The 23303-nt window shown below is 46.3% G+C and overlaps 1 protein-coding gene across 4 annotated transcripts in view; it reads right to left on the bottom strand.

Annotated features, from left to right (window-relative positions):
* Nucleotides 1–23303, bottom strand: part of LOC117358815 (core histone macro-H2A.2) — a 153353-nt gene that overhangs the window by 82954 nt on the left and 47096 nt on the right. For all 4 annotated transcript variants that reach the window (XM_033940533.1, XM_033940534.1, XM_033940535.1 and 1 more), the window contains exon 4: nucleotides 7957–8154. In XM_033940533.1, the coding sequence (XP_033796424.1) occupies nucleotides 7957–8154 (198 nt within the window). The remainder of the gene's footprint in view (nucleotides 1–7956; nucleotides 8155–23303) is intronic.

Here is a 23303-nt window from a genome sequence, read left to right as displayed (position 1 = left end):
CAGCCCTAACCTAGGGAGATGGGTACAACTCACTCACCCCTGCTGGAGACTGAGAGAAGACTGATGGAATAAGGGAGAGCCACATATTATGTACTATTCCAAAGTTTTGTCTCAGTCTTTACCTGCTGGCCATAATGAGATATAACTCATCTGTAAGATCTATAGCTATACCAGTCCGGAGAGTTGCTAAAGAATGGGACCTTTTTCCATTTCACTTAATATATTTCTATTTTGTCCATCTTCACAATCCTGAGCAGATTCCGATAAAACACACATTCATACAAAAATGGGTGGATAAGTGCATGGAGGGGCAAAATCCAGTCTATGGCTAGTAAGTTGCAGATGGGTGTTCTGAACAAGGGGCACCTTTGTGTTGTCATTGCTGGCAAAAACATTTATTTGCAAGTGTCCCTATTTTGAAAGATGTCCTATAGAATGTGAGAACCCAGAGAATATTCATGAAGCTAATGAAATCTGTTGAGTTTGCTTACTAATTGATTTTGAGTTCTTGGGATGTAAGCAGCATGGATTGGTTTATAATTGAAGAGCACTAAACACCTGTGCCGTCTCTTAACAAAGCTAGCTAGGAACTTTCTTTAAGTTTCTCTTGGCAAACCCAGCAGCGATCGTACTGGGTTCCATGGATGACATCACTTACATGTGGATTTCTGCATCATGGGCGAGACTTAGCATATTTTATACTCAATTATTTCAAGCACTTACCAACTCAAAATAAAATTATATTCAAATTTTGATGTCACCTCAGTAAAGTTAAAACATAATCCCTCCACTACAAAACACTGTTTTTGCACAAGTTTATGTATACTCAGACCTTAATCTTTCCATACTACAAAACAATAGTAACTCCCAGGACTCAAAGAGCAACAACTTTACCTGTATCCATGCCGGTGCTGAACAATTTTTCTTCTTGAAGTTTCCGGCTCTTGATGGAACTTTTCTGCAGGATAGAACACCAAGCACAAGATTCTACACGGTGTTCCAGGCCAAGGCACTATAAGCACCAACTGTGGGGGTCAGTGATGTAAATCTGCCTTTAGCACCTGCAGCACTTTTTAAAACCCATTAACGGCCTGGACATCGACGGAAAGACCACCTCAGCCAAATCGAACTGAATGGCTGAGGAAAAAGAAAAGGCCTAGTTGGGCAAAACCCGTGAGGAGAAAAGAGGAAAAAAAGTTTCCCAGCTCTTTTTTTTTTTTAAAGAAAATTAAGTAAAAGAAGAAATAATGTGTGAGCGGGAAGGCAAAATGCAAAAACATGACTTCTTAGCTCCATGGAAAACTAAGAACTGAGGAGCTGCGAGCGGCATCGGGCGGAAAGGCACTCGCACATGTGTGGTGCGGGCAGTTCGCAAACTTTCTCAAGTTCTTAAAGTGGCAATGCACTTTTAAAGCTGTCCACACCAGGGCTCCGTGGACAACGTCGCCCACATGTGAGAATATGCTGTCTGCCTGTCCTGGGATAAAGATTATCTCCTTTACAAGAAGGTTGATGAGCCAGTCTTGTATTAAAGTAGAGAGATCTGATGCTCTGAGCCAAGCTAGGCGAAGCATGCAGAAACTGCCGATGCTTAAGAAGCCACATCAAAAGACACATGTTGTTCTAACAAGATATTTTCTAGTTGTGAGAAGAGACGTGACCAGTTGATTGTAGTGCTTGGCCTGATCAGGTGGAAGATGCTGTTGAAAATCTGATAACTGCTTTAGAAGAGATTTCATATATAAAGTCATGTAGAATTGGTAATTTACAACTCTATTGGTGAGCATAGAGGCTTGAAAAATATATCAACCAAATTTCTCTTAATGTTTTATCTTATCTTCCTGGGGGCATGCTAGCATATGTCCTGGAACTATGGGCATGCTGCTGTAAATCACAGAACGGGCCCGTGACGAATCTCCCATGGTGATACCAAGGCCGTCACCACAGAAACCAACTGTTGGAGTTCAGGAGATGGATGGAGACACTGACTCCTGGCAGTTGGTGACCTCATCCACAGGTAAATATAGGAGACCCCGCACCCCATTTACAAACTCTTCACCTTCTTACTCTTTCTCTCACCAGGACAGCTCCACATCGACTCCACATCTGAACCTGAAGAACAGATTCCAGGTCTTGCAGGAGGAGACTACCGACGTGGAGCAAGACCAGGATCAACACATATCTCCTTCTCCGGGGACAATGGATCGATACACCCAAAAGAAGCGTAGAGTCATAGCCATTGGGGACTCCATGTTGAGGGGCACTGAGGGACCAATATGCAGACCAGATATGCAGTCGAGGGAAGTCTGCTGTCTTCCTGGAGCCAGAATACGAGATGTGACCACCTGTCTTGATAGACTTCTCAAGCCCCAGGACTACTTCCCCATGCTGCTCATCCACGTCGGAACGAATGACACTGCCAAGAACACCCTGGAGGACATAGCCAGAGACTTCGGAGCTCTGGGAAAGAGGCTGAAGCAGACAGGAGCACAGGTAGTATTCTCTTCAATTCTTCCTGTTAGGGGCAGAGGAAGGGACAGGGACGAACGTATCCTGAAGACGAATGAGTGGCTACAACGATGGTGCCGGGAGATGAACTTCGGATTCCTGAATCACGGAGAGACACTACAGGGACTACAGGGACCAGACGGACTCCACTTGACCAACAGAGGTAAGAACGTCTTCGGACACCGACTAGCCCACCTACTTCGAAAGGCTTTAAACTAGGTAAGTCGGGGGTGGGTACCCACTTTTACACCAGAGCAGTAAGTAACAATCCTGATGTGGCGAACCAAAACTCCGCTTCTAAGTCTAAGGTAAGTACCCTTACTGCAAAAGAATTGCTAGGAGACACTTTAACTCAAATAGGTGGCTCTCTGCATGAGCTTAGTAAACAAAAAGAGTGGAGAGCTATGTATGTTAACGCACACAGCCTAGGGAATAAATTTCTAGAACTGGAAACAGAAATAGTTAATGCAGACCTAGACGTAGTAGCAATTTCAGAAACATGGTTCACAGACTCTCATGGGTGGGATATAACTATACCAGGATACAACCTGCTTCGCCAAGACAGAGAGGGTAAGTTAGGAGGAGGGGTAGCACTTTACATCAAAGAAAACATCAAAACAACCAGAATCACGGATATCAAGTATACTGGGGAATCCATCTGGGTAAACCTGGCCAGAGGCGGAGAAAAATGCCTGTATCTTGGTGTGGTGTACAGACCTCCAAGACAATCGGAGCACAAGGACATTGAATTAATTGAAGACATTGAGAATATCACCTTACGGGGAGACGTTGTTCTGCTGGGAGACTTTAACATGCCTGATGTAGATTGGAACACACTCTCAGCGACTACTTATGATAGCAGGAGGATATTAACGTCCATGAAGGGAGTACGGCTCAAACAATTGGTATTAGAGCCCACTAGGTCCCAGGCCATCCTGGACCTGGTACTTACGAACGGGGAAAGCGTCTCAGAGATCTCGGTGGGAGAACCGCTAGCCACCAGTGACCATAACATGGTATGGTTCAACCTCAGGAAAGGCTTCCCTAGAACACAAACAAAAACAAGGGTACTCAATTTCCGGGGCACTGACTTCACACGCATGGGAGACTTCGTCCATCAGACGCTTCAGGTTCAAGAAGTGTCGGATAATGTGGAGGTTATGTGGTCAACCTTGAAATCAACCCTTCATGAGGCAACTATCCGCTACATAAAATCAGTAACTAAACAACAAAGAAAAAAGAAACCCCAATGGTTCACTGATGAGGTCTCGTACCTCGTCAAGGATAAGAAAAGAGCGTTTCTCTTGTACAAACGCACGGGGGAAAAAGAAGCAAACATTGAATACAGGACAAAGTCTGCAGCGGTCAAAACAGCAGTCAGGGAGGCCAAACTTCGAATGGAAGAAACACTAGCGAAGAACATTAAAAAAGGGGACAAATCCTTCTTCAGGTACATTAGCGACAGGAAAAAGAACGCAGACGGGATAGTACGCCTTAGAACGCCAGACGGGAATTATGTGGAAACAGATTCTGAAAAAGCCAAACTACTGAACGATTACTTCTGTTCAGTCTTTACCTGCGAGGCGCCAGGGCAAGGGCCACAGCTGGAAGCAAAGGAAAGCAAGGAAGACCCATTTCTGAATTTTGAGTTCACACCAGCTGATGTTTACAGAGAACTTTCAAGACTCAAGGTGAACAAAGCCATGGGACCGGACAATTTGCACCCAAGAGTGCTCAAAGAGCTGTGCGATGTTCTGGCGGAACCGTTAGCCATGCTCTTCAATCTCTCCCTAAGTACAGGGAGAGTCCCCCTGGACTGGAAAACAGCTAATGTCGTTCCTCTGCACAAAAAGGGTTGCAGAGCAGAGGCTGCGAATTACAGACCAGTGAGTCTCACATCAATAGTGTGTAAACTCATGGAAACTCTACTTAAAGGTAAATTAGACACGATAATGGATGAAGGGAATCTAAGGGATCCCTGTCAACATGGATTCACCAGAGGCAGGTCATGCCAATCCAATCTTATAAGCTTCTTCGATTGGGTGACAGGAAAGCTAGACCTGGGAGAGTCTCTGGACATAGTGTACTTGGATTTCAGTAAAGCTTTCGACAGTGTCCCACACCGTAGACTATTAAACAAGATGAAATCGATGGGTTTGGGTGAGAAACTAACTGCATGGGTCAGGGATTGGCTGAGTGGAAGACTTCAGAGGGTGGTGGTCAACGGCACCCTCTCTGAGACATCGGAGGTGACTAGTGGAGTGCCGCAGGGCTCAGTCCTGGGACCATCCCTTTTCAACATATTCATAGGGGACCTGACCCGGGGGCTTCAGGGTAAAGTAGCACTGTTCGCCGACGATGCCAAACTGTGTAACATAGTAAGTGAAAGTAACCTCCAGGATAGTATGACACAAGATCTGATCACGTTAGAAAACTGGTCCTCGACATGGCAGCTAGGCTTCAACGCTAAAAAATGTAAGGTCATGCATCTCGGCAGAGGAAATCCATGCAGAACATACTCCTTGAATGGAGAAACGCTAGCTAGGACTTCAGAGGAACGGGACTTGGGGGTAATCATCAGTGCAGACATGAAGGCTGCCAAACAAGTAGAAAAGGCCTCATCAAAGGCAAGGCAAATGATGGGATGTATCAATAGAAGCTTCGTCAGCCGTAAATCTGAAGTCATTATGCCACTCTATAGAACCATGGTGAGACCCCATCTGGAATACTGTGTGCAATTCTGGAGGCCACATTACCGGAAAGATGTGCTTCGAGCTGAGTCGGTCCAGAGGATGGCCACTAGGATGGTCTCGGGGCTCAAGGGTCTCTCATACGAAGAAAGACTGGGCAAACTGCAGCTCTATACCCTAGAGGAGCGCAGGGAAAGGGGTGACATGATTGAGACATTTAAGTACGTCACGGGTCGTGTCGAGGTGGAAAACGATATATTCTTTCCCAAGGGACCCTCGGTCACAAGGGGGCACCCGCTCAAACTCAGAGGAGGAAAATTTAGTGGTGACACCAGGAAGTATTTCTTCACAGAAAGGGTGGTAGATCACTGGAACAGACTTCCGGTGCAGGTGATCAAGGCCACCAGCGTGCTCGACTTCAAGAATAAATGGGATATCCACGTGGGATCCCTACGAGGGTCGAGTAAAGGAACTAGGTCATTAGCATTCAGACTTAATGGGGTGGGTCAATAGAGTGGGCAGACTTGATGGGCTGTGGCCCTTTTCTGCCGTCATCTTTCTATGTTTCTAAAGCTGAACTACCAGCGATTGTTGTGGAAGTTGAGTGGCATAGAAGCCCATAAAGACTCTAGTTTGGTAGGGGCAGAAGAAACCGTTAAGGAAGTCTCCCAGTTCTTAATCAAAGTAGGACATTATGTTGGCAGGTTTATGCATTGTTTAGGCCAGTTCTCATAATTCAGACATTCCATCAACTATGCTCTTGGTTCTTCTTCAGACTCTATGTCAGGTGTGTCCAACCTGCGGCCCCGTGAAGTATTTTGTGCGGCCTTGGTTGAGGGCGATGCAGTGTTTTCCTCTGCTGCTCCCGGGTGTTTATCATCTTGCCGGCTCCCTCCTCTGTCTTGCTGCAGCATTTGAACGTTTGTGCGGCCCCAGAAACATTTTTTTCGGCCAATGCGGCCCAGGGAAGCCAAAAGGTTGGACACCCCTGCTCTATGTTGATGGGTAGATCTTGGCCCATCTGGCGGACAAAAGTAGTCAAAGAAATGTTTTCTGGAAGAGACCTTCTGCGGGGCTTCAGAGAAGGGTTGGAAGATATGTGATATGTGTCATCGGTGCAAAGTTATGAATCTTGTTGTTGAAGGGTTGAGGCAGATGATCAGAGTCTTTATGCAATGATCCGGTATGAGAATATCGGGAGGAGTATTGAGATGATTGCCTGGAATGGGTCGATGAATGCTTCAGAGTCAGAACATTGTGACCTCAATGCTTGGGTGGAGTTCCAAGAGGACGACAGGTAGTGATAGGTGATCTAGAGCAGCACCGTGATCGATGTTTAGACACATCAGAAGATCGGGTTGCAGTGAAGGCAGGTACCAGGCTCAGTGCAGGTTGTACTGATGAAGGCTGTAGCATGCCAGTGAGCCCTTGTTGTAGGCACCAATATTGACACTGGTGCAGAAGGCGCTGAGGTCTCTAGGCATCAAAATGTTGGTGAGCTCTGAGGTGAGTAAAGCTGTTGAGGAGAGAGAACTTGAAGTGATGGAGAACGATTATCTCAACGTTGACACTTAAGATGCATCGAGGTGGAAGAACGAGAGGATCGAGAGGGTGATGGTTGTAATTTATGCTTGATTTAGCCTTCTTTCTAACATAAGAGGATGATGGTACCGAAGTGGACAACATAGAAGGTTGCACATGGATGGTATTGATGCACTCCGGAGACGAGGGGGCCAATGCAGCCGTCCATGCAGGTGTTGAAGCTGGAGTACAGTGAACATCAGAATCTGAAGATCCAGGAATAGTTGATGCTTTTGATGTCATGCCGAAATGTTTCTCATATTGAAGTTTCCTTGCCTTTATTTCCAAGTTTGTAAATAGGTGCAAAGTTTGCAGATGATATCCCGCTGGTTGAGTCCAAGGCAGTGAACACACCAAGAACGTGTCAGTAGCCAATATGGTCCAGTTGCACCAAGTGCACTTCTTGAACCCGCTAGGCACCTTTGACATCAAAGGGAAAACAGCAACACTAGATCAAAGGACAAAATGGTGAGGGAGCTTGAGTATGAAGCCGAAAATTGTCGATGCTCCCAGACACAGGAATATGCTCCAAAAGGGCATAAGGCCTGAAAAATCAAAAATTGTTAAAAAAAAAAAAATAAATTGTCAAAGATACAAAAATAAAAAAAATGAGGAAAATTAAAATCGGGAAGGCACCAAAAAATTAAAATTTGAGGCATATGCTGAAGAGAATGCTGAAAAGCAACTTCTTAGCTCTGTGGAAAACTAAGAATGATAACCCAAACTTTTACTGAAAAAACTTGTACTGTAACTACGGCAAATTGTAACCTGTTAACTGTATATTTTGTATGTTGACCTGGGTTCTTTGGGGAGGATGGGAAAGAAAATGAAATAAATAAATAAATAAGAAAGAGTGTAATTAATTTGGAGAGGGAACAAAAGATGTGTAACTTTGGTGTCTTGAAAACAAAGATGCATCCTTTATAAGCATACAACTTCATTTCCACCACTTTTTACTGTTAGTGTGACTGTTTAGTCTCTCTTCCTTTGTGGTCTTCCGTTAGTATGCCAGCATGCTTATACTTTTGCCCCAACTGCTGAAAAGTGGTAGGAAATGACAGAGATCATTTGGTTGTCATTCAAGCAGTCATTAATCATTTGCACACACTGAATGCATTGTATTGTTCACCACACCATTTTCCTCTTGCCCCAAATTCTTTTTCTAACTCCTGCTCACCTTTTTAACTGCCTTTGATTTGCCAGATTTTCCTTTCTTTGATGGCTTCTTGGGTGTCAGGGATTTTCCCTTCTTCTTCTCCACAGTTGTAGACAGGAGAGTGTCCCCTTTGCCTCGAGCACCACGCTTTTTGGCTAGCAGCTCAGGGTGAATTCTAGGCAGAACACCTCCACTTGCAATAGTAACTCCTTTAAGCAACTGTACAGGTACAAAAAAAAAAGAAAAAAGAAATATCAGGAACATAAACAGGCACATGAAATATTTTTTTAATGTTGATGTCCCATCTCATGTTTAACTTAGCTACTGTCACATTCAGTTTCTTCCAGTCAAGAGAATGAATTGTCATCATTAGGAAGAAATTAACAGAAGACATAAGGAACAAGGGGACCAATAAGAAAAAGAAGAAATGAACATCAAAACAATGTTAGCATGGAAGGGGAAGAATGAGATGCATTAAATGAAAGAAGAGGAGAAAAGTAGAAGGAAAATGCTGTCAAAACATATTAGAAATGAAAAGCTGTAGGTCCCACATCAAACCCTTGAACAAACTTTTTTCATGAAAGAACAATAAGAGGACAATTCTATAAATGGGTGCTTATTCCTACAGGTGGAGCGACAGATGGTTTCTAACATGGAGTCTCGAGCAGGGCAGTACTTCCAGGATGTCTGGGCACCTTTTTGGAATTCTCTAACACCAGCTGCCTGCAGTTATTTGCTTAATTTGTAAGGATGAATTCTGGGATTCTCTGTCCCTGGGCTCTCTACCTTTTGCCACTATACCATGAGTAGAGGTCATGTGGTTCTGCTTTCTTGTTGAACATACTTGGGGTTCGGTGGATGGGGAGGGGGGCTGGGGAGAAAATGTTAGAAAAGTTATTTTCTTGTTGTGTTGTTTACTGTACCTTGGTTACTGTTTTGTTGGATTCACGAGTCTCTGCTGTAACTCCTTTCTTGCTGCACAATAAAGATGATGTTTAAAAAAAAAATAAAAAATGGGTGCCTATTTGAGGTGCCAAGAAGGTGTCTATTTGGAGCCTATACTATAAAATGGTACCAATATGTGCACATAATTTAGGTTTGACCAATTATACCATACAGTTGGTAGAAATGCTCGTACCCATATTCCTAAAAATGCACATACATTATAGCACCATATGTCTGGAACAAACTCCCGAGTTAGTACGTCAAGCTCTGTTCCTGGCAGTATTCAAATCTAGACTAAAAACCCATTTTTTGAGGTTGCTTTTAACAAACTCTTACCCCTTGTAAGTATCAATGTATTACATTACATTAAAATACATTTCTAGACCCCAATACCTTACAGATTGATGCGGTTTACATCATCAAGAGACGGAACATCACAGTGAGATACAAGACACTTTCCTAAGAATTTTACAAAAAGAGATGGCTAATAGTTTTTGGAAATGCATATATGAAATCAAAGAAGCAAACAAAATACGCAGTTCCAAATCCCAACTAACAGCCTGATATGCAAGTGTTTGATGCATTCATTCTGGAGGAAACACAAACAATGAAGTTATCCTTAGTAGACGAACCACCTTAAAAAATGTAAATTGTTCTAGTAAATATTTATATTCCCTATGTGAGAAATTTCCTAATCCCTATTTATCCTGTTTGTCTGTTTAGATTAGATTGTAAGCTCTATCAAGCAGTGTTGTCTCTTAAATATTTAATGTACAGTGCTGCGTATGTCTGGCAGCACTATAGAAATAGAAACATAGAAATATGATGGCAGATAAAGGCCCCCCAATCTAGTCTGCCCATCCGTAGCAACCATTATCTCTTTCTCTCTCGGAGAGATCCCACATGCCTACTAGAGAATGACACGGTGACGGTTTACCCGCGGCCACCGCATTTAAGCCGCGGGTCACCGCCGAAAACGGGGAAGAAAACTAGCAGTCGCTGCGGTGACGGGGACAAGGCCATTCACCGACCGCGGAAACGGTGAACAGGTTTGTCCCCGCGGGCCAATGTACCCCCTTCTAGGAACCGCTATTTACCTGTGTTTCACCGTGCTCCTCATTTGTCAGATGCAAAAACAAACACGACATGTACTTTAAATGCTTACAATGTTAGCCTATATGGTAATTAGACGCGGCCGCTGTACCTAATCGCGGCAAAGATCTCCCTGCCGTGATTAGCATAGTGACCGCGGCTACGGCTGCAAGTCTCCCCTCCCCCCAGCGATCACGGCAGGAGGGCACCCAACCCCTCCTGTAGACCCCCCCAACGGCCCTCCCGACAATCGCAGCAGAAGGGTACCCAACCCCTCCTGCCGGTCCTCCCAATGGCCTCCCCTAAGATCGCCGGCAGGAGGGTACCCAACCCCTCCTGCTGGACCCCCCCCCAACGAACCCTCCCACCCCGGAACCCCCTTAGTCTTACTTTCCAAGTTGGACCGGACAGCTCCTCGCTCGTCTGGCCAGCAGGCCTGCCTCCGTCCAAATGAGGCGGGCCCGCCCCTCCCCTCCCCTGCCTAACCCACAGGATCCTAGGGCCTGATTGGCCCAAGCACCTAAGGCCCCTCCTATAGCGGGAGTGGCTTTAGGTGCCTAGACCAATCAGGCCCTAGGATCCTGTGGGTTGGGCAGGGTAGGGGCGGGCCCGCCTCATTTGGACGGAGGCAAGCTTGCTGGCCATACGTGTGAGGAGCCGTCCGGTCCAACTTGGAAAGTAAGACTAAGGGGGTTCCGGGGTGGGAGGGTTCGTTGGGGGGGGGGGTCCAGCAGGAGGGGTTGGGTACCCTCCTGCCGGCGATCTTAGGGGAGGCCATTGGGAGGACCGGCAGGAGGGGTTGGGTACCCTTCTGCTGCGATTGTCGGGAGGGCCGTTGGGGGGGTATACAGGAGGGGTTGGGTGCCCTCCTGCCGTGATCGCTGGGGGGAGGGGAGACTTGCAGCCGTAGCCGCGGTCACTATGCTAATCACGGCAGGGAGATCTTTGCCGCGATTAGGTACAGCGGCCGCGTCTAATTACCATATAGGCTAACATTGTAAGCATTTAAAGTACATGTCGTGTTTGTTTTTGCATTGCTAGCCCCAGGGGTGGTGGAAGATTAGTGATTGAAAAACTGTATGAAAAATAACTATTTTAAATTTAGTGATCAAAATGTGTCAGTTTTGAGAATTTATATTAATTAATTTTTTCTCTGCGTGTTTTGTTTTTGTATAGTTATTAACTAATATTTAACTAAGTTTTAAAGTTTTAAAGTTTTAAAGAATGTTTCCTTTATACGTAAATAAAGAAAAGTGAATGGGATTGCAGTGGCGGTGACGGGGCGGTGAATGGGGTGGCAGTGGCGGTGACAGGGCGGTGAAGAGGATGGTGAGACGGGGACGGGGCGGTGACGGGGATGGTGAGACGGGGACGGGGCGGTGACGGGGATGGTGAGACGGGGACGGGGCGGTGACGGGGACCAATTTTTTCACCGTGTCATTCTCTAATGCCTACCTCAGGCCCTTTTGAATTCAAACACAGTCTCTGTCTCCACCACCTCTTCTGGGAGACTGTTCCATGAATCTACCACACTTTCTGTAAAAAGTATTTCCTTAGATTACGCCGGAGCCTGTCACCTCTTAACTTCATCCTATGCCCTCTCATTGCAGAGTTTCCTTTCAAATAAAAGAGACTCGATTCATGCGCATTTACATTACGTAGGTATTTAAACGTCTCTATCATATCTCACCTCTCCCACCTTTCCTCCAAAGTATACAGATTGAGATCTTTAAGTCTGTCCCCATGTGCCTTATGATGAAGACCACATACCATTTTAGTAGCCTTCCTCTGGACCAACTCCAGTCTTTTTATATCTTTTTGAAGGTGTGGCCTCCAGAATTGTCCAGAATATTCTAAATGAGGTCTCACCAAAAAGTCTTATAAAGGGGCATCAATACCTCCTTTTTCCTACTGGCCATACCAACTTAGCATCCTTCTAGCTTTCACCGTTACCTTTTCAACCTATTTGGCCACAAGCACACCCAAGTTCCGCTTTTCTGTCGTGCACATAAGTTCTTCACTCCCTAAACTGTACCGTTTCCTCGGGTTTTTGCAGCCCCAATGAATGACCTTGCATTTCTTAGCATTAAATTTTAGCTTCCAAATTTCAAACCATTCTTCAAGCTTCGCCAGATCTTTCTTCATGTTATTCACACCATCCGGCCTTCCACTCAACCAGTTCTTAACCCCACCAGTCACTTTGGGACCCATTCCGAGGGCACTCAGTTTATTTATTAGATGTCTGTGTGGAACACTGTCAAAGGCTTTGCTAAAATCTAAATACACCATATCTAGCGCCCATCCTCTATCCAATTCTCTGGTCACCCAGTCAAACAAATTGATCAGATTTGTCTGACAAAACCTACCTCTAGTGAATCCATGTTGCCTCTGGCCCTGTAATCCACAGGATTCTAGAAACTTGATCATTCTCTGTTTTAAAAGTGTTTTCCATTAACTTGCTTACCACAGAAATCAGACTTACAGGCCTGTAATTCCCTACTTCTTCCTTACTTCCACTTTTGTAGAGAGGGACCATATCCGCCCTTCTCCAGTCCTCAAGTACCACTCCCGACTCTAGAGACTTGTTGAAAAGGTCAGTCAGCGGAGCTACCAGAACTTCTGCAACCTAGGATGTACACCATCCGGCCCCATTACTTTGTCTACTTTTATTTTAGCTAGCTCCTCACAAACACAAACCTATGAAAATCGATCAGGGTCTATTATTCCTCCATCTCTATTCACATTTGTCTTCTGTGGTCTCTTCTCCCGGCACTTCAGCCGTGAACACAGAACAGAAATATTTGTTATGCAATTCAGCCTTTTCTTTATCAGCTTCTACATATTCCTTCCCTTCTTCACCCTTGAGTCTCACAATGCCACTTTTGCACTTCTTCCTATCACTAATATATATAAAAAATGTCTTTTCTCCCCATTTTACTGTGTCAGCTATTTTTTCGTCCATTTGCATCTTTGCTTTCCTGACTACACGACCAGCCTCTCTTAACTTTTCGAGATATTTTTGCCTGTCTTCCTCTTTCTGTGATCTTTCGTAGTTTATGAAAGCTAACCTCTTATTCCTTACCTTCTCAGCTACTACTTTTGAGAACCAAAGTGGCCTCTTTTCCTCTTACTTTTACTTACTTACCTCACAAAAAGATTTGTTGCCCTTACAATAGCTCCTTTCAGTTTTACTCACCACATTTCCACTCCTTCCAGATATTCTCATCCAGACAATAATTCCTTGACGTAAACCCCCATCCGAAAAAAGTTAGTTTTTTTAATGTCTAGAACCTTTGCTTTTGAATTAATCCTCTCTATACCCATCTTAATATTAAACCATATCATACAGTGATCACTGGATGCCAGATGATCACCCAGTCTTCCAATTTCCTAAGATCTTCCTGCAGTTTTTCATAGTCCTCATGCGATTTAACAACTTTGAACAGTTTATAGTGTCCTCTGAAAATTTAATCACTTCACTCATAATTCCAATTTCAAGATCATTTATTATATTACATTAGTGATTTCTATTCCGCCATTACCTTGCGGTTCAAGGCAGATTAAAAAAGGAGTTATCTGGCCATTTCCAGAGGAATAAAAGAGTAGAGCGGGTTGCTTCAGAGAATTGGGACGATTCTTGCGGTGTTAGTTTGTCTTCAAGAATTTCTTGAATAGCAGAGTTTTTATTTCTTTTCTGAACGATTTGTAGTCTGGGGTCGTTATCAGTAGATTGGAGAGTTGGTAGAGTAGTTTTGCTGCTTGTGTGGCTAGAAGGCCATCGTACAGTTTTTTTCGTTTGACGTCTCTGATTGGGGGGGTGCGTGAATGGTGTGTGGGTTCTTCTATGTCTGGTTGTTGTAGTTTGGATTAGGCGGTTGTTCAGGTAGGCTGGGCTGTCTCCGTTTATGGTTTTAAATAGTAGGCAGTAGAATTTGAATAGTATTTTTGCTTGTATTGGGAGCCAGTGTGAGTCAAGGTATGCTGCAGTGATGTGGTCGTGTTTCCTCAGTGAATAGAAAAGTCTTAGAGCTGTGTTTTGAACTGTTTGTAGTTGTTTTGTCATGGTTGCGGGGCAGGGGAGATAAAGAATGTAGCTGTAGTCTAGAAGACCTAGGACTAGGGACTGAACCAAGAGCCGGAATTGTGTTCTGTCGAAGAATTTTCGAACAGGCCTTAAGTTTCTCATGACCGAGAATGATTTTTGTATTGTTTTGTTGATTTGTGGTTGCATGATACAGCATCTGTCTATTGTCATTTCTAGAAGTTTTAGAGTGGGTTATATGGGATATGCAATTGAATTTATTACTAGATTTGTTATGGTTGGGGTTTTATTATTTTCAAGGAGAATGAATTTTGTCTTGTCTGGGTTCAGTTTCAGTTTGTGATTTTTTTTATGTTCAAATCTATTTTATTAATCAGAAGGAAATACAACAGCAAGAATAACTATGGTTTACATTTTCATCAAACAACCGCGGAGGGCTGGACTCTTATGCCCTCCCCGGACCCACCTCACCCCAGATATCTAAAGGAAGCGTCAGCCCAGTGCAGCGGGAAACTATCCCCCCAGAACCGCTGAAGATGAGCCAAGGAAGCCAGCGCCTCAGATTTCGCAAAATTCAAGGTGAATCCAGAGAAATCTCCATATTCCCGAAGACTTTCCAACAATGCTGGCAAGGATCGCTGCGGGTCCGTTAAAAAGACCAAGAGATCATCCGCGAACGCCGCCAGTTTAAAATGGGAATCTCCCAGGACCAATCCCCGAATATCCGCATTTGCCTGAAGCTCCCGAAGTAGAGGATCTAAAGAAAGCACAAAGAGGAGCGGCGACAAGGGGCAGCCCTGGCGAGTCCCTCGGCCGATAGGAAAAAAACCCGAGCAGGCCCCATTAACTAAAATCCGCGCCTCAGGATCACTATACAGTGCCTGGATTGCACCAAAAAAGAAGGGGCCCAAACCGTACGTCCTCAGCACCGCAAAAAGGAAACCCCACCGCACCTTGTCAAACGCCTTCTCGGCATCGAAACTAATGAGCATGGCGGGGCTACCGTCCTGTCCCACCCGTTCCAACGCCAACAAGATGCGCCGGATATTCTTAGCTACCGGCCTATCCCGCACAAATCCCACCTGAGAGTCTGAGATCACCGATGGCAAAACACGCGCCAGGCGGTTAGCCAAAAGTTTAGCCAAAAGCTTTGCCTCATAATTCAACAACGAGATAGGACGGTACGATTCAGGCAAGAGAGGGTCCTTACCAGGCTTCGGGAGAACTATAATAGATGCTAGATTTACGTAGCGAGGAAGAAAGCCCTTAGCAACACTCAAATTATAAACCTCAGCCAGTACGGGCGCTACGTCCGTCACCAACAACTTATAGAACTCACTCCGAAACCCATCCGGGCCCGGCGCCTTGCCCAACGGACTGACCCCTATCGCCCCTTCCACCTCCTCCGCGGTGATAGGAAGATCCAAAACGGCAGCATCCCGCTGAGATATACAAGGCAAATCGAGACTGTCTAGATAAAGTTGCCCATCCATAAGCTCGGGGCCTTGATCTGTGTACACCTCAGCAAAAAACTCCCGAAATAATTCACATATCTCCTCCGGCCGATGATGCAGCCCCCCAGAGGAGCCCCGAAGAGTCGTTATGCCCTCAGGTCCACCCCTCGGATGCGCCAGGCGGGCCAACAATCGACTACTCTTATTCGCAAACCGAAATAAAGAAAACTTAAAAGTACTCCCTCGTCCGCAAAGCCCGAAGATGCAACAATTCATTCAGTTCCTGTTGGACCTCTAAAAGCTGCGCCCGAAGCTGGAAGGAGGGCGCCCTGCCATACTGGCGTCTCAACACAGTCGCCTTCCGCTCCAAAGCCAAAACCTGCCTATACTTCAGCTTCGATTCCCTGGCCACATAAGAAATGACATCCCCCCGTAAGACAGCCTTAGCCGTCTCCCAGTAAAGAATGGGATCATCACGATGCTGCCGATTAGTATCTTGAAAATCACGCCAGCGCTGTATCAAAAACTCGTGAAAACGGTTATCCCTATACAGGTAGCAGGGAAATCGCCAGGACCCTCTATTTATCCGAGAGTCTCCCCAGGTCCACCGCAGTCCCACCCAAGCGTGATCAGATATTTCAATTGGGCCCATATCAACCCCCACTACCCGGGGAAGCAGCGCGCGAGAAATGAGGATAAAATCAATTCTGGAGAGCGTCCCGTGCGCCCTGGATAAGTGGGAGTAATCCCTCTCCAACGGGTGTAACCCCCACCACACATCCAGCAACCCCAGGGTGGATTCCAAAAGTTGACCACCCGTATAAAGTTTGGAGGACTCTCTACCCAACGAAGCAGAGCGATCCAATTTTGGATCCGATACCTCATTAAAGTCCCCGCCCACCAGCATCGGAACATCTCCAAACTGCAAGAGTTGATTGCGAAGCCCCCTAAAGAACCTGGCCGAAGGATTGTTAGGAGCGTAAACATTACAGAGCAAAAGTGGCCGATTATCCAGTAACACTAAAGTAGCTATGTAACGCCCACTAGGGTCGCGGAGTACTTTCTGAGTGTGCATGCGAAGACCCTTTCGGATCAAAATAATAACCCCTCCCTTTCTCCCCACGGCAGGCGCCTCCAAATAGGAGCCCACCCACCAGGTACAGAGCTTGGCATGTTCCACTGAGGATAGACGGGTCTCCTGTAAAAAGGCAATAGAGGATTTAGAACGATTCAAACGCTGCAATATTTTGGAGCGCTTAATGGGGGAGTGAATCCCCCCAACATTCCAAGAAGTTAAAATGTATTCGAGAGCAATCCACTCAATAGCCTAATCACACAAAAAGAAAGAACCAGTACAATACCAGAGAAGCGTCCCAGCCACCGCTCCCCCGGCTTCTCGCCACCCCTGGCCCCGAGAATCAAGCCATACCCCTGCCACCAATTCAATCTCCTAGCACAGAACCCCTTAACCCCCCCCCCAAAGTTCCCCAAAAAGCCCCACCACAGAAACCTTGACCTCCGACGTGAGGGAAGCAAAACGCTGGTCCAGCGTGTCCAGTTTATCAAGGATGCGCTGCAGTTTGTCCCCCAGAGAGCTCTCGAGGGCCGCTTGAACCTCCGCCGTAACTGTGGACACCCAGGATGTGTGCGGAGCCTCCGGCGATGGGGGCGCCACGGGGTCCGCCAACTTGGCCTCTGGCAGCTTACTCCGCTCCCGATCCTTCCGGACCGTCTTGGTCGCCATGGCGATCCTACTCTGGCTCCCCGAGATTACCGTGCCACTAGGAAGCTCCCCAACACTGGGAGAAGACCACTCCCGGAATCCGGCCCACAGGGGAAGAGCCACACCTCGCTCCGGGGTCAGAGTCTCAGCCACCTGCCTTCCACTGCACCACGTGGCCCCCGGGAGACCCGAAATCCAAACAGCAGGGCTGCAGGGAGATCGGCTGAAGAATCGTGCAGCGCCCCCAGTCAACTCCCCAGCACGGGGAGACGACCGCACCCGAAGGCGGACCTGCAGGGGAAGAGCCGCGCCGTCCCAGCAGAGTAGACCCGCGGCTGCGCGCTACCCGCCCCGCCACGTGGCCGCCGGCTGTCTCGTCGAAGAAAGGCAGAGGCGTGGAAAAAGTTTTTCTGTAGCGGCTCCGCTTCTTCAGCAACCTCCCCAGAGCCGGCGACGACCCGAACCAGGGGGAAATTTGCTGTTTAATTGCCGCGCCGAGGTAAGGTGAAGCGGAGCTGTAGCAACTCACTGTCTACAGCTCCATGTTTCCCAGTTTGTGATTTTTCATCCATGTTGCTACTGTTTCAAGTGTTCTGTGTAGTATGTCTGTCATGGAGGACGTTGGTTGGTCAAAAGGAAGGAGAATGGTGATGTCGTCTGCAAGCTATAGGAGGTTAAGCCTAATTTGTCCAGGCAGGTGCCAAGGGATACAGTGTAGAGATTGAAGAGAGTTGAGGATAGTGGAGATCCTTGGGGTACAAACACTGGTTCTAGAATAGATCCCTGCAGTACTCCACTATTTACCCTCCTCCACTGAGAAAAATGGCCATTTAACCCTACCCTGTTTTCTGTCTGATAACCAATTCTTAATCCACAATTGAACATTGCTTCCTGGGGGGTGTGGCTTGGACGCGAATTCTGATGGTCGGGTAAAAGAGTAGCTCCGTATAGACAAGCTTTATTTATAGAAAAACTACAAAAAAAATTAAACTTAAAAGGAAAAAAAAGCTGCACAATATAAGATCAATCACACTAGCTTTCAGCAGAGAGATATTGTCTCACTGCCTTACCAACCTTCATTCAACAATTGGTTCAGTATTTGTTCACTGTTCCTCAGCGGGCCACCACACACTCAAGCATTCTCATTGTGTATGGCTTTATGCTCCCACTCCTCATTGGAACAAGGTATGTTTTTTAATATTATACTTATTATGCAATTTTTGCTATTTTCTATATAGATTAAATACTAAGAATACTTAGCTTTTAGCTTTTAGCTTTTAGCAAGACGCTGTGCTGGGGAGTTAGTGTGAAAACACCGACATGTTTCGCCCGTATAAGTTAGTGGGGCTTTCTCAAGGCTCCAACTCCCTCTCACAAACATTCAACCAGCATTTCGTTTTGACGCTATGGTGGTTGAATGTTTGTGAGAGGGAGTTGGAGCCTTGAGAAAGCCCCACTAACTTATACGGGCGAAACATGTCGGTGTTTTCACACTAACTCCCCAGCACAGCGTCTTGCTAAAAGCTAAGTATTCTTAGTATTTAATCTATATAGAAAATAGCAAAAATTGCATAATAAGTATAATATTAAAAAACATACCTTGTTCCAATGAGGAGTGGGAGCATAAAGCCATACACAATGAGAATGCTTGAGTGTGTGGTGGCCCGCTGAGGAACAGTGAACAAATACTGAACCAATTGTTGAATGAAGGTTGGTAAGGCAGTGAGACAATATCTCTCTGCTGAAAGCTAGTGTGATTGGTTACTTTCTTCATTCTAAATTGACTTAAATATAGTGCCTAGTTTACACAATATAAGATAATGGCATCTACCAAACAGAATAAAGGCGATTCGGGAGCTGGAGGGTCCGGTGCAGGAAGTAATAAGAGATCAAAACAGGAGCCGGGAACTCCTCCTTCAAAAGTTCCGTTGCCATCAGATGAAAGCCCCGATGTTATGGAAGAATTGCGGCAAATTAAAGAGATTGTATTAGATAGCAACAAAAAATTACAAAAGGCAATCGATGATGCTGCAGTGCTTACCAAAAGAGTGGATGTAGTGGAAAACAGAAAGCACAGTTACTTACCGTAACAGGTGTTATCCAGGGACAGCAGGCAGATATTCTTGACTGATGGGTGACGGCACCGACGAAGCCCCGGTACGGACAATTTTAGAGTGATTGCACTCTAAGAACTTGGAAAGTTCTAGTAGGCCGCACTGCGCACGCGCGAGTGCCTTCCCGCCCAACAGAGGCGCGCGGTCCCCAGTTAGGATAAGCCAGCTAAGAAGCCAACCCGGGGAGGTGGGTGGGACGCAAGAATATCTGCCTGCTGTCCCTGGATAACACCTGTTACGGTAAGTAACTGTGCTTTATCCCAGGACAAGCAGGCAGCATATTCTTGACTGATGGGTGACCTCCAAGCTAACAAAAAGAGGGATGGAGGGAAGGTTGGCCATTAGGAAAACAAATTTTGCAAAACAGATTGGCCGAAGTGTCCATCCCGTCTGGAGAATGCATCCAGACAATAATGAGATGTAAAAGTATGAACTGAGGACCAAGTGGCAGCCTTGCAGATTTCCTCAATAGGAGTGGAACGGAGGAAAGCTACAGATGCTGCCATAGCTCGGACTCTATGGGCCGTGACAGAACCTTCCAGTGTCAGTCCGGTCTGAGCATAACAGAATGAAATGCACGCCGCCAGCCAATTAGACAACGTACGTTTAGAAACAGGACGTCCCAATTTATTCGGATCAAAGGACAGAAAGAGTTGGGGAGCTGATCTGTGGGGTTTCGTACGCTCTAAATAGTAAGCTAGAGCCCTCTTACAGTCCAAAGTATGCAAAGCCTGTTCTCCAGAATGAGAGTGAGGTTTCGGAAAGAAGACAGGCAGAACAATGGATTGGTTGAGATGGAACTCAGAGACAACTTTAGGGAGAAACTTTGGATGTGTACGTAGAACCACCTTATCATGATGAAAGACTGTGAAAGGTGGGTCAGAAACTAGTGCATGGAGCTCACTGACCCTCCTGGCAGAGGTGAGCGCAATAAGGAAAAGTACCTTCCAAGTGAGAAACTTGAAAGTAGAAGTAGCCAAAGGTTCAAATGGAGGCTTCATTAAAGCGGAGAGAACCACATTAAGATCCCAGATCACAGGAGGTGCTTTAAGAGGTGGTTTTACATTGAAAAGACCTCGCATGAATCTGGTGACCAGGGGATGAGCTGAAAGGAGTTTTCCATGGACTGGCTCATAAAAAGCAGCAATAGCACTGAGATGGACTCTGATGGATGTAGATTTGAGGCCAGAGTCAGACAGAGAAAGTAGATAATCCAACAATGTCTCCACTGCAAGGGACGTGGGATCATGATGATGAAGAAGACACCAAGAAGAAAACCGTGTCCACTTCTGATGATAACATTGCAGAGTGGCTAGTTTCCTGGAAGCATCCAGAATAGAACGAACGGGCTGAGACAGAAGAGAATCATATGAAGTCAGCCCGAGAGATACCAAGCTGTCAGGTGTAGAGACTGGAGGTTGGGATGTAGAAGGGTCTCTTGATGCTGCGTAAGCAGAGAAGGAAATAGTGGAAGCAGAAAGGGTTCTCTGGAACTGAGTTGAAGTAGAAGGGAGAACCAATGTTGTCTGGGCCACCGTGGAGCAATCAGAATCATGGTGGCTCGTTCCCTCTTGAGCTTGAACAAGGTTCGTAACATGAGCGGCAGAGGAGGGAAAGCATATCCAGAAGAAAAGCGTCCGCTGCCAGACGGTGAGGAGAGTAGAGTCTGGAGCAGAATAGGGGCAGCTGGTGATTGTGAGGAGCTGCAAAGAGGTCTATCTGAGGAGTGCCCCACTGAGCGAAGATGGACTGTAGAGTTACAGGATCGAGTGTCCACTCGTGAGGTTGGAGAATTCTGCTGAGCTTGTCCGCTAAGGAATTCTGTTCTCCCTGAATGTAGATAGCTTTCAGGAATAGTTGGTGATCTGTGGCCCAAGCCCAAATCTTCTGGGCTTCCTGGCACAAGAGGCGAGAGCCTGTCCCACCCTGCTTGTTGATGTAGTACATCGCAACTTGATTGTCTGTGCACAGCAGGAGGACCTGAGGAAAGAGAAGATGTTGGAAGGCTTTGAGGGCATAAAACATCGCTCTGAGTTCCAGGAAATTGATGTGATGTTTCATTTCCTGGGCTGTCCAAAGCCCTTGAGTTTGGAATTCGTTCAAATGAGCTCCCCAGGCATAAGGGGAGGCGTCGGTGGTAATGACAAGTTGATGAGGAGGTAGATGAAACAGAAGACCTCTGGAGAGATTTGAGGATATCAACCACCATTGTAGAGACTGACGAAGAGATGATGTCATAGATATGTGTCGTGAGCAAGGATCCGTCGCGTGGGACCACTGGGTAGCAAGGGTCCATTGAGGAGTGCGCAGGTGAAGACGTGCGAGGGGTGTGACATGAACTGTGGAGGCCATGTGACCCAAGAGTATCATCATTTGCTTGTCAGAGATGGAACGTTGTGGAAGCACCTGCTGACATAGAGATTGAAGAGTTTGAAGATGGTTGGATGGCAGGAATGCTCTCATGAGGACTGTGTCCAATGAATTGAATTGAAGTCTCTGAGCTCCAATGAATTGAAGTCTCTGAGTGGGGATGAGATGAGATTTGGGTAGATTGATCTCGAACCCCAGAAGCTGTAGAAACAGGATGGTTTGGTTGGTGGCCAGGATCACTGTTTGAGATGAATTGGCCTTGATTAACCAATCGTCCAGATAAGGAAAGACTTGAAGGTGGTGAGAGCGTAGAAAGGCCGCTACCACAATGAGACATTTGGTGAACACCCTTGGAGAGGAGGCAAGACCGAAGGGCAGCACCTTGTATTGATAATGACAGCGATTGATCATGAAGCGGAGATACTGTCTGGAGGTCAGACTGACCGGTATGTGAGTATATGCTTCTTTGAGATCGAGGGAGCATAGCCAGTCGTTTTGATTGAGAAGAGGGTAAAGAGTGGCTAGAGAAAGCATCTTGAATTTTTCCTTGACTAAACATTTGTTGAGATCGCGAAGATCTAGGATTGGTCTGAGATCTCCTGTTTTTTTGGGGACCAGAAATCCCTGTCCTTGCTGATCTAAAGGAACTTCCTCTATAGCGTTTAGAAGGAGAAGGGATTGAACTTCCTGAAGAAGGAGGGCAGAGTGAGGAGTGTTCAAAGCAGACTCTTTTGGCAGGCTTTGAGCTGGAAGGGTCTGAAAGTTGAGAGAGTAGCCGTGGTGGATGATGTTGAGGACCCATTGGTCCGAAGTGATAACTTCCCACCGGCTGAGGAAAAGAGAGAGACGACCACCTATAGGTTGAGGCAGGTGGGTAGAACTGGGAACCTTGGCTATGCTTTGGAGAATGCAGTCAAAAGGGCTGTGTTGATTTTTGTTGTGGAGGTGGCTTCACAGGTTGCTGCTGCTGTGGCCTGGGAGGCTGACGTTGCTGTTGGCGTTGACGCCTGGGTTGCTGGGAAGCTGCTGGCAATGGGCGAGCTGCATAGCGTCGTTGATAAGCCGATTGCTGTCTGAAAGGCCTAGTCTGAGGAGGCTTTTCTTGGATTTGAGCAGGGTATCCCAGCGTGTTTCGTGGGTAGAAAGCTTTTGAGTGGTCGAGTCCATGGATTCCCCAAAGAGCTCATCCCCCAGACATGGGGCATTGGCTAACCGATCTTGATGATTAACATCAAGCTCAGATACCCGAAGCCAGGCAAGGCGACGCATGGCCACAGACATTGCAGTTGCTCTGGAGGTAAGTTCGAAAGTATCATAAATTGACCGAACCATGAACTTACGTAGCTGGAACAGAGAAGACGAGCAGTGATGAAAAGCTTGCTGTTTGCGCTGAGGAAGGTACTTTTTAAATGAAGCCATGGTGGTAAGGAGATGCTTGAGATAAAAAGAAAAATGAAAAGCATAATTACCAGATCTGTTAGCGAGCATAGCATTCTGGTATAATCTCTTACCAAATTTGTCCATGGCTTTACCTTCTCTGCCAGGAGGGACAGAAGCATATACACTAGTCCCTGCAGACTTTTTAAGCGTAGATTCCACCAGCAGAGATTCATGGGGAAGCTGTGGCT

The sequence above is a fragment of the Geotrypetes seraphini genome, chromosome 4, assembly GCF_902459505.1.
Source record: "Geotrypetes seraphini chromosome 4, aGeoSer1.1, whole genome shotgun sequence".
NCBI classification, from domain to species: Eukaryota; Metazoa; Chordata; class Amphibia; order Gymnophiona; family Dermophiidae; genus Geotrypetes; species Geotrypetes seraphini.
Note: the sequence above shows the minus strand (reverse complement) of the source record. Positions and strands in the feature narration are given on the sequence as shown.